The sequence below is a fragment of the Moschus berezovskii genome, chromosome 4 (genome assembly GCF_049115385.1).
Source record: "Moschus berezovskii isolate FMDL1 chromosome 4, NW_MosBer_1.0, whole genome shotgun sequence".
NCBI classification, from domain to species: domain Eukaryota; kingdom Metazoa; phylum Chordata; class Mammalia; order Artiodactyla; family Moschidae; genus Moschus; species Moschus berezovskii.
Genome location: NC_142463.1, coordinates 46162534 through 46175076, shown reverse-complemented (window position 1 = coordinate 46175076; position 12543 = coordinate 46162534). Strand labels below are relative to the sequence as shown.

The 12543-nt window shown below is 37.1% G+C and overlaps 1 protein-coding gene across 4 annotated transcripts in view; it reads right to left on the bottom strand.

Annotated features, from left to right (window-relative positions):
* LRRC7 (leucine rich repeat containing 7) overlaps positions 1 to 12543 on the bottom strand; it is a 503703-nt gene that overhangs the window by 396675 nt on the left and 94485 nt on the right. For all 4 annotated transcript variants that reach the window (XM_055402285.2, XM_088834863.1, XM_088834861.1 and 1 more), the window contains one exon: positions 4842 to 5044. In XM_055402285.2, the coding sequence (XP_055258260.2) occupies positions 4842 to 5044 (203 nt within the window). Of the gene's footprint in view, positions 1 to 4841; positions 5045 to 12543 lie in introns of those variants that run through there.

Below are 12543 nucleotides of genomic sequence, written 5' to 3'. Positions count from 1 at the left end.
GTTTTACTAATGAAGAAACTCAGGTTTTCAGAAAATGAATTACTTTCTCAACCAATTAGCAGTGCTAGGTTCTCATACCAGGTTTGTCTGAGTCCAAAGCCAAGGTTCCTTTCTCTAAAATATTTCTGGATAGTTTCAATGGAGAAAAATTTTAAGCACAGTCTTTCAAATTTAGTCCCATCCTCTTGCATATAGGGGCTTCCCTAGTAGTTCAGCTGATAAAGAGTCCACCGGCAATGCAGGAGACCCTGGTTCAATTCCTGGGTCTGGAAAATCCCCTAGAGAAGGGATAGGCTACCCACTCTAGTACTCTTAGGCTTCATTGGTGGTTCAACTGGTAAAGGATCTGCCTGCATGCAGGAGACCTGGGTTAAATCCCTGGGTTGGGAAGATGCCCTGGAGAAGGGAAATACTGGAATACTCCAGTATTCTGGCCTGGAGAATCCCATGGACTATAAAGTCCATGGGGTCACAAAGAGTCAGACATGACTGAGCAACTTTCACTTTCACTTTTCTTTCATATAAAGAGAAATTGACCTCTTCTACCAAATTCACTCTGTGTCTTTCAATTTTGGTTCATGTTGACTTTACAAAAATTACTTCTATTATCTTTTTTAAAGTTTCTCTTCAATTTCAAGAAATTTCTTTGTAGTTTTTTTCTTCATTGCACTTTTTTCACATTTGCCTTTCCACACTACTTTATTTATAATATACATCTGGGATGTTCTTTTACTTCGTATAATTTTAAGTTTCCAATTCCAAATAACAAGTAAAGCAGCACTAAATTATAAGCTGTGTGGGTTTCTATCACTGTGTGAAAGGCATGTCATTTTTGTATTTTTACCTTTCAAGCAACACAGATTGAACTATTCCTAATCAAAAGACTTCCTGTTCTTTCATGTCTATTTTTGCATCTTTTCTGACACACTCTTGACATTCTTTTTCTAATGCCATTAACCTTGACTCTGTTCTCTACCTGTTGCATAAGAATTTAGATATTCGTGGCCAGCTAGAACATTCTCAGTATAAAATATCAGAATGGAGATAATTAAAAAAATTATAAAAGGTAACTTTTGCCATAATGTAACATCGAGAATACAAATGGTTATCTCATTACTCAACAATCTGAAATCATAATGGTAACAATGTCAAAATAGCACCAGAAAAACAGTAAAATAAGAGAGCAAGCAAAAAATACTATATTTAATCTAACTTTGAAAGCTTTAAATCTCCTAAGGACTCAATATTTTGCCTACAAGTCCTTACAAACTTTGATGAAGATGAACCATTCTTTATAGAACAGTGATTTTATAGCATTTTGTTTGCAGTGTACATTGTGGTAATCTCCCCTCTAGTCCTCCTACCTCATTCCCTGGTATCGCTGCCAGTAACCACAGCCCCACAGAGGTGGCCCATCACTGCTGAACCCAATCAGAGTTATCCTGTTTTTCTTGCATAGTGGATCCCATGGCAAAGGACTGGATCAACAATGAACGTGTGACACAGTTAAGTCCAGGGAGCTCTAAGGACAAGGTAACCGAGGAATTCTGGAGGAGCTACTTCTTGTCCTTCTTAGAAAAAGAGAAAGTTTTCAGAAGCCAAATATTTCTATTTTGGGAGGATGTGGAAGTGAACACTAGAATCGCTGTAGCCATCCTGCCCCCTGAGAGAAAGCCAGCCTCAGGAAAAGTTATTCAGTGCATTTTCTACTTATGTGAGCCAGTCAAGCCTATTTCTTGTTATGTCAGTTTGGATTGTGGTTTCTATGAATTAAAACACACATAAGGTGGCTCAGACAGTAAACAATCTGCCTGCAAAGTGGGAGACCTGGGTTTGATCCCTGGGTCAGGAAGATCCCCTGGGGAAGGAAATGGCAACCCACTCCAGTATTCTTGCTTGGAGAATTCCATGGACAGAGGAGCCTGGCAGGCTACGGTCCACGGGGTCATAAAGAGTCTGATACAACTGAGTGACTAACACTTTCACTTTTTCCTAATTGATATGTCAGCCCCTTTGTTTCTTAATTTACCTATTTTTTCAATAATATAGAAATATATACAGGTATTATTATGATCAAGCTGTGAAATAAAATAATTTAGATCATATCTCAATATTAGATGCTTTAGAAGAAACTAATCTACAGCATTGTTTTAGGAAAGTAATAATATTGAACTTTGAGAGCCAAAGAAACCCTGAAAAATTATGTGTAAAATCTTTGAAATATATAAAGCATACTAATAACAAAAGATAAACCATTTCTCCTAAATTCTAATACAGCAGAAAAGATGTTATTAAGTCCTTGATCACTTGTATTATTTTTCTTTATTGTTAATCCGAGCTTTCCTCATTAAGCTCCTGGTGACTTGATATGTAAAACTCTCCAACAGCGTTATCCGTCTGATGTATGAAGTCAAACCCTGCTGTGTGACTCTCAAGACCTTTCATAATCCGAGTTCTTTCTGCTCTCCTCCTCTACCTACATATGTCAGCACTCTCCCACCTGCACCTGAAGCTCCAGACCCTTCACAGTTTTGCTGCTCCTCTTCTCCCCTTCTCCATATATTACATATTAGTTTTTGCTTCTGTGCTTTTTGGTCAGGTCCTCCTCTCCCCTCCCCAACAGCAGTACTCTTCTCTGTACATAAGCTCTACCACAAGACTTGGTTCTTTGGCTCTGATTATACGTCATTGTGCATTCACCTCTAAAGCTTCAGTTTTCTCTGTGATTAGGTTGTCAGATCCTTGAGAGCAAGGCATGAGACTGATTTCTCTTGTAATTCACTAAAGCGTCAACTACTGTGTAGTTCAGTAGATATTAAATGAGTATGTATTTGATCAATTGACCTTGTGCTGGCTATTTGTCTTACAGACTGTTGCACGGACCTAGAAAAAGATTTTAAATATCTGGATTGCCTTAGAATTGCCAGACATAGCAAATAAATATACAGGATGGCCAGTTAAATTTTACCTTCAAATAAATAACAAACTATTTAGTTTTAGCATAAGTATATCCAATGCAATATTTGGGGTATAATTATACTAAAAAATGGCTTGTTTAAAATTTAAATTCTATTGAATGTCCTTTATTTCATCCGGAAATTCTAAATGGACCTGACCTAAAAAAAAAAAAAAAAACCAAACCCAAATCTTTGTGTTTAATTTCTTAAATTAGAGCTAAATACCACATTTATGAATTGTTTAACTTTATATAGTTTTACCAGTCAAGTCCTACAGCACATGAAGTTCTCTGCATCATTTCATCTAGCAGTGGCAACTCATAAAGTGAGTATTCATTATGTAAAAGTCACCACGCATCCTCCTGTACAGGGAAGCAAAAGTGAATAAGATGCTTCCTCTGCCCTCAAGTAGTTTATAGCCTGATGGAAGATACAGTTCACTTTAGTTCTGTCTCTACTTATGTGCAATGTGGATGTTAATCCATACGGCCAAAATTTTTTTAGGCCTGACCCAGCCCTTCTGGGCAAAGATTCAAGATGACACTATACATACAGGTTATCAAAAATGAAGAATATTTGCTTTGAAGTATATATTAAATAGCTCCTGTCTCTTAAGTATTATATAAACACCATAATCCATCATCCTAAACAAAGATAATTTTAAAAAATTATTTTGATCAGAACACTTTATTCTGCTTTTGATAATTAAGTTAGCTTTTATGATGCAGGGCTTCTCTGATAGCTCAGTTAGTAAAGAATCTGCCTGCAATGCAGGAGACCTTGGTTTGATTCCTGGGTCAGGAAGATCTGCTGGAGAAGGGATAGGCTACCCACTCCAGTATTCCTGGGCTTCCCTTGTGGCTCAGCTGGTAAAGAATCTGCCTGCAATGTGGGAGACCTGGGTTTGATCCCTGGGTTGGGAAGATCCCCTGGAGAATGGAAAGGCTACCCACTCCAGTATTCTGGCCTGTAGAATTCCATGGACTGTATAGTCCAAGGGGTCGTAAAGAGTCAGAAATGACTGAGCAACTTTCACTTTGTGATGGAGGATTTTTTTTCTGGTTCTTGGATATTTAATATGCAATTTTTAGCATAAGCAATAGCAATGTAATGCATGAAATTTTTTTCTCTCTGAGCTATCACATAAGTTCTTCACAGGTAGATGCCATGCCAACTACTTAATCCGAGTCACTTATTTAGGTGAACAATAGGATCCAATGATTTAGATTTTATCTTTCTGCTGTGTGGCCTTGTCTGCTTTAGCTAACATCTCCAATCTTTTTTGGTCATGGGCAGTGTGTGTTTATGTGTGTGCAAAATTTGATATTAGTTAAAATTTTTTAGCTACATGATATTTATATGTTATATGCCATATAAACTCAGTGATATTTGTTATAATCAAAGATTTCAAATTGCAAAACAATAGCATGTTTTCTATAATGGTATTCTTGATTTTTTGTGTGTATGTGTATTTATAAAAGTATTTCTTAGACTTAACATATAATTCAAGGCTTTAAAACAATGTTACCTTACCATATAACATGTAAATTTTCAGTTCTGGAATAGGGAGTACCATATTTTCCCTTTCTTTTCTAAATATAAGCTATTGATCTCAACTCACCAATCTGTATTTTCTTGAAGAGCATCTTAAAATAAAAATGCATATCCCATAAAGTAGTGATTTCCACGGTTATTAACATATCAGAAGAAGTTGCAAATGGAGTGGCATTAAAAGGTGATGAAACTATTGGGAAAAGTTATGCTAACTTGAATGATTTTTCAATTATCTAGATAGAAGGATATAGTTAGCACTATCATTATGCCAAGTCTTTGGAGCTATGAAATACTCATTTAAAGTATGTGTTTTAGGTTGTCAAAAATTACCTTTGGTAGCTCTTCAATTTGATTGGCATCTAGGTAAAGCTCCTCTAATGTCCGTTCAAAGTTAAAAACCTCCTTTGGCACCTGCTGAAGGCTGCAGTGGGAGTAATCTAAAACTGAGATGATTTCTTCTTCACCTCGGAAACATCGGCATGGCACCAGACGGCCAATGATTTTCCGCTTGGTGGTCATCTCCAGGCACTGCACTAGAGAAAAACAGAAACAAACAAACAAAAAAACCAACTGCTTAACCACCAGTCTTAGAAGGCATTCTTAAAATATTTAAAGCTTAGAAATTTAATTATGATTATATTTTATAATTATATAATGCTTTAAAAAATTTTACATAAGACATGCATATGCATTATATCATTTAATCCATAAACAGCTCTCAAAGGTATGTAAGATGGGTTTTTATTAACATTTAACAAATAAAGCAATGGATTCAGAAAGGGGCCACTGGCACACAGGTTTGGAATGGCAGAACTGGATCAGAACACAGTCCCGACTTAGTGCAAGGCTTACACTCACATTTGAAACATAGATCTATAATATAGATTTTCCAAATTTTAAACTAATTGCAGTACAGGATAGAAACCTCCAGATTTGTTGGAAAAAATATATTTCCCTCATTTTTCCAAAATATTAATAGTCAAGTTTACCCATAAGATTTATGATTTCCTCTTTTGACTCAAATTTATTCCATTAATCAATAATTATCTATTGAATACTTAATGTGCTCTAGATATTCAACTATGTACTGGGGAGAGAGACATAAATTGAACAAACTCCCTGTTGGAGACAGCTCTATTGTTTATTCACTTCAGAATAAGAATCCGTACTTATGAATCCTTTTATTTTAATGGGAGAAAACAATCATGGCAGAAATTTCTGTGGTGTCCTGACATGTCTTTCGCTAGATTAGCACCAACCAAATGCTATGAAAACTTGCACGAATCGGTATCATGGCATCTACCACACTTCATTAAAGTTACTGTTTTTCAAGTCGTTCTTTTCCTAGACTCTAAGTCTCTTGAGGGTAGAAATTATTTTGTTCATTTTTACATTTGTCTTGGTGCTTGATATACAGTAGACAAGCAATAACCAATGTAAACTAAACAAATCAATTCATGAATGAACAGATGGATACATTTGAGAGTACATCCCCAACCACCATCAGATACTGGTAATTAGCTTGAAAATCTTCTCATTCTAACTAAAAGGTCACTATCTCTGGAATGTCTCAAGATAAACAAATAGCATCTTCCTTGGAGCTACCAGGCACTAATCTCATTGCTTCCTAATTATGTGTACTATTTCCCCATGTACTCGGTGGGTTCTTGAAGGCGAGGATCTTGTCTTTTTCATCTTTGAATTCACAGTAACAGTACAGTTTGCCATCTGCAGAAACAGTTTTGAATGAGCATCAACTTGAAACTTGCATTTTATTCACTGATTTATTTTACTGATCAACATAAACCTATCGCAGAAAAAGAAAGTAGCAATAGTTGACAAAAACAATGCAGTATTTTGTTTTGAAATGGCTTAGATTAAATTAGGAGGCAAATGAATACAATATGCTTAAGAGATGGTGAAAGTTCAGCCCAAAGCCACCTTTATTCTTCTTTTAACTTATGAAATTTATAAAATTATATTTTGGGGCAGGTTCATGAGTCAACTCTTACATATGGTTATTTTGTACATGGTAATTTGTAGAAGATTTATTTAAAAACATTAAAAAGATGACCTTTTTTCTCCATTAGTTTCTACCTCTCAAAATCCTACATTTTTAATTTCTGGGAGCTTGAATCACAAGGTTTTGGAATTGTTATTTTACCTGACCTTACTTGAAAGCCCTGAATACAGGCTGATCTCTACATAGGATCTAGTACATATTAACAGCCAGTAAATGCATCTAATATCTGACACATACTAAACATTTGCTAGGTGCCTAGTATACGTCTGATATACTGATATATATATATATATATACTAGTCATATATATGTGTCAGTATATCAGACATATACTAGGCATATATATACTGTCATATATATATATGTTAGTATATCTGACATATACTAGGCACCTACCAAATGTTTGTTGAGGTTATTGTAGTTGTAAAAGGTAAGTGATGATGGCTCAGACTATGAGAGTAGCAGTAAGAATGGGAAGAAGTGATGGACTGGCAAGGTATTTAAGAAGAAGAATACCTAGGGTGGGTGATGGATTAAATGAGAGGTGGAAAGGGTACTGTAGGGAGAATTCTTGAAAATTTCCCAAGTTTTTAATTTAAGTCTCTAGTAGCCACATGACTACTCAGCTGTGATGCCATAAAGCTGACTCAAGGCATTCATCCTGTCTATCTCTATGATTCACAGATGATGAATCAATTGTTCCTACATTGTTTTTACCCAGTACCTTACAATCACCTTTTTGTGCCAAACCATGTGGCTATTTCTTGATACCCATCTGTTGTTTCAACTGCAATTTTTTTTATTGTGAAGAGAAAAAAGAGTATATCCAAGCTTGTACCTGAACCATTTGGTCAAAGTGTCTACCGTCCAGGAAGGCTTTTGCAATTTAATGCACTTTCAGTACTGCTTTCCCTTTCGTTGAAAGCACTTGTTCCTCTGATAATCTCATTACCTGCCAGTAACCTCTTTCTTTAGTTCAGTTCAGTCACTCAGTCATGTTCGATTCTTTGTGACCCCACAGACTGCAGCACACCAGGCTTCCCTGTCCATCACCAATGCCTGGAACATGCTCAAACTCATGTCCATTGAGTCGATGATGCATCTAACCATCTCATCCTCTGCTGTCCCCTTCTCCTCTTGCCTTCAATCTTGCCCAGCATCAAAGTCTTTTCAAATGAGTTCCTTCTTCACAATAGGTGACCAAAGTATTGGAGCTTCAGCTTCAGCATCAGTCATACCAATGAATATTCAATACTGGTATCTTTAAGGATTGACTAGTTTGATTTCTTTGCTGTCAAAGATACTTTCAAGCGTCTTCTCCAACACCACAGTTCAAAAGCATCAGCGTTCGTTATGGTCCAACTCTCAGTACATGACTACTGGAAAAACCATAGCTTTGACTTGATGGACATTTGTCAGCAAAGGAATGTCTCTGCTTTTTAATATACTGTCTAGGTTTGTCATAGCTTTTCTTCCAAGGAACAAGTGCCTTTTAATTTTGTGACTGCAGTCACCATCTGCAGTGATTTTGGAGCCCAAGAAGATAAAGCCTGTCACTCTTTCCACTGTTTCCATCTATTTGCCATGAAGTGAGGGGACTAGATGCCATGATCATCATTTTTTGAAAGTTGAGTTTGAAGCCAAGCTTTTCACTCTTCTCTTTAACTTTCATCAGGAGGCCCTTTAGTTCTTCTTCGCTTTCTGCCATAAGAGTAGTGTCATCTGCATATCTGAGGTTATTGATATTTCTCCCAGCAATCTTGATTATAGTTTGTGCTTCATCCAGCCCAGCATTTCACATGATGTACTCTGCATATGAGTTAAATAAGCAGGGTGACAGTAAACAGCCTGACGTACTCCTTTCCCAATTTGGAACTAGTCCATTGTTCCATGTCCAGTTATAACTATAGCTTCTCGACTTGCATATGGGTTTCACATGAGGCAGGTAAGGTGGTCTGGCATTCCCATCTCTTGAAGAATTCCCCACAGTTTGTTGTGATCCACAAATACAAAGGCTTTAGCATAGTCAATGAAGCAGAAGTAGACATTTATCTGGGATTCTCTTGCTTTTTATATGATCCAATGGATGTTGGCAATTTGGTTTCTGGTTCTTCTGCTTTTTCTAAATCCAGCTTGAGCATCTGGAAGTTCTCGTACTGTTGAAAACTAGCTTGGAGAATTTTGAGCAGTACTTTGCTAGCGTGTGAGATGAGTGCAATTGTGCAGTAGTTTGAACATTATTTGGCACTGCCTTTCTTTGGCAATGAAAACTGACCTTTTCCAGTCTGTGGCCACTGCTGTTTTCCAAATTTGCTGGCATATTGGGTATAGCACTTTAACAGCATCATCTTTTAGGATTTGAAATAGCTCAGCTAGAACTTTATCACCTCCACTAGCTTTGTGTGTAGTGATGCTTCTTAAGACCCACTTGACTTTGCACTCCAGGATATCTGGACCTAGGTGAGTGATTACACTATCGTGGTTATTTGGGTCATTAAGATCTTCTTTGTATAGTTTTTCTGTGTATTCTTGCTACCTCTTTGAAACAGCTTCTGCTTCTGTTAGGTCCATACCATTTCTTTCCTTTATTGTACCCATCTTTTCCTAAAATGTTCCCTTGGTCTCTAATTTTCTTGAAGAGATCTCTACTCTTTCCCATCCTATCATTTTCCTCTATTTCCTTTGCACTGATCACTTAGGAAGACTTTCTTATCTCTCTTTGCAATTCTTTGGAAATCTGCATTCAGATGGATATATCTTTCCTTTTCTCCTTTGCCTTTCCTTCTCTTCTTTTCTCAGCTATTTGAAAGGCCTCCTCAGATAGCCATTTGCCTTTCTTTTTCTTGGGGATGGTTCTACTCTTTCTCATTTCAGTTCACTACCTCTAGAATCCATTGATGACTTTGGTATCTAATTTATGGATTATCTATCCATTGTGACTCCTTCCATTCCTGATTTATACTCCTTAGACATAATAGCTTTCAACTGTTTCCACCCTAAGTTTCTAAGAAACTTAATTGTAATGCTGCTGCTGCTGCTGCTGCTAAGTCACTTCAGTCGTGTCTGACTCTGTGTGACCCCATAGATGGAAGCCCACCAGGCTCCCCCATCCCAGGGATTCTCCAGGCAAGAACACTGGAGTGGGTTGCCATTTCCTTCTCCAATGTGTGAAAGTGAAAAGTGAAAGTGAAGTCGCTCAGTCGTGTCCGACCCTTAGCGACCCCTCGGACTGCAGCCTACCAGGCTCCTCCATCCATGGGATTATAATGCTACTCCATGATTTTTCCCTTACAGATTTTTGCTATATAACATGGTGGTTTACCTGTCTTCTATCAAATTCTCACACACTTATAACCAACCAAAATATATATAGCAATTTTGTTTTAAATTAATAATACTTATTTTACTATAGCTATAAATATCACTATAATTCCATAACATTTAGTTTCTTCTGCATCTTTTTATTTCTTTAAAAATTGCTTTATGTTTTTCTTTGCTTTTTTTTTTTTTTTAATATATCTTTCACTCATTCAAGTTGCTGACTATCTCCTCTTCTCCTGGTATAGTGAAAAACGTGTCATTTAACCCCCAGGATAATCCTTCAGGAGCACTCTACTTTCCTGTTTCTGGAGTGGTTCCTTTTCTAGATCTTATACACACACACACACATAAGTGTGTGTCTGTGTGTGCATGTGCGTGTGTGTTTGTGTATGTGTGTGTGTGCGTTTGATCCTGGACTATCTCTTCATTGTTCTTCTGTAAATTTTACAGTTCTTTCTTCTGTTTTATTCCTATTTCCTGAACCCCTTGTCTGTTTCTTTCTAGACTTATTGGACTATAACGTCCAATGGTGAAATATAACATCCAGTAACTCACTGAGAGAGAATATACAGCTGGAACATGTTTTAGACCTCTGCATATATGATCATGGTTTCATTTCACCTACAAATAAATTTATAGTTTGGTCAGATATATACGTCTAGGTCAGAAGTAATTTTTTTTACAAATGTGAAGTCATTTTTAATATATTATTTTCTAGCTTTCAAGGCTGTTGTCAGGAAATCTAACTCCATTACTATTCAAATTCCTGTTTTATGCCCACTTTCCCCTCTGCCAGAACATTTTAGAACTTTTATTCTTAGTCTTTTGAAATTTCATGACGATGTTCTTTGGTATGTTTTTATTAATTTGCTGGGTACTCAATGGGCCCTTTCACTTTGAAAGCACTTATCCTTCCCTTGTTAAATTTTCTAATATTTTTTAATTGAGAATTTCCTCCTCTTCATTGTTTTTATTTTCTCTTTATGCCATCCTGATTAGTTGGACCTACTTCTTAGAATTACCTGGTAATTCAATTATTTTTTCTTTTGTAATTTTCGTGCCTTTGTCTTTTTATTTTATTTTCTGAGAGACTGTCTCAACTTCATCTTCTAAATCCATCTCCTACATTATCTTTTATCAGGTAACATATTCACACTGTCCAAAAATTATTTGTTCCTTCATAAATCATGCTCCTTTTTCACAGTGAAAGTGAAGTCGCTCAGTCATGTCTGACTCTGACCCTGTGGACTGTAGCCTACCAGGCTCCTCCCTTCATGGGATTCTCCAGGCATGAGTACTAGAGTGGGTTGCCATTTCCTTCTCCAGGGGATCTTCCCGACCCAGGGATCAAATCCGGGTCTCCCACATTGCAGGCAGATGCTTTAACCTCTGAGCCACCAGGGAAGCCCCCTTTTTCACAGTATCAGATGGTTTAACCTCTGAGCCACCAGCGAAGCCCCCTTTTTCACAGTATCATGATTCTATTTCAGGGTGCCATATCTCTTTCATTTCTCTCAGAAGATATCATTGTTAAGTTGCTAAGTCAAGTCTGAATCTTTGCAACCCTATGGACTGCAGAATGCCAGGCGTCTTTGTCCTTCACTATCTCCTGGAGTTCGCTCAAATTCATGTTCACCGAGTTGGTGATGCTGTCTAATCATCTCATCCTCTGTCACTCCATTCTCCTCTTGTCTTCAGTCATTTCCAGAATCAGGGTCTTTTCCAATGATTTGGCTCTTTGCATCAGGTACCCAAAGTATTGGAACTTCAGCTTCAGCATCAGTCCTTCCCATGAATATTCAGGGATGACTTCCTTGAGGATTGATTGGCTTGATTTCCTTGCAGTTGAAGGGACTCTCAAGAGTCTTCTCCAGCACTACAATTTGATAGACTTTTTGTGTGTGTGTGCCTTTCCCCCCTTGCTCCTTGCATTTATTCTGAGTTCTATTTTCTGTTTGTTTCTTTTGGTCTTTATCTTTCACTATAGAGGTTTTTCACAAGTGTCTGGTGATCCCTGGCTGTCCTTCAGTTTTGAAGAGTAACTCCCTACAGGGCTAATTGGAAGCTTTGTATGCATAATAGGTTTCACTGCAGGATGACTGGCAGTAAGTCAAAGAATATTCTGGTCTTCTGCCTGAGGCATAACTATGCAGTTTTGTAAATAAGGATCTAAGTCAGTTTTTCTATTTTCACTACTAAGTTTCTCCAGTTCTTTGTCTAGCACTTGTCTTCAAGACTCTCAAGGAGGGCTATGAAGCAAAATAATTTTTGTATCCCTTTGTGGGTATATTATAATGTAGCTAACAATGTACTTTTTATAAAGAGAAATATAAACTATGTTGTCTTTCCCTGTCTTCTTAAAATTTGTTGAAATCTCTTATCTCCTGGTGTCTTTTCTTCAATTTTTTCTCTCCTTGTGAGTATATGCATTTAAATTTTTCTTTTAGTTTGGTGGAATTTTGGTTGTAAGTTCAGCTCAATAAGGTAGGTGGGAGATTAGCTTCCATGTTTAAAAGAAAGTTTTCCTTCCTTTAATCCTCTTCATACTTTTATCTGACCTACTAGGACCATTAGACTAGAACCACATTTTTCTTTCACAAACGCTCTCTTCCTTTTGCTCCCCTGACTTCACGCTCTTGTGACATTTATCCTTCTGCTTCGGTTCCTCAATTTCAGTCTTAAAGAAGA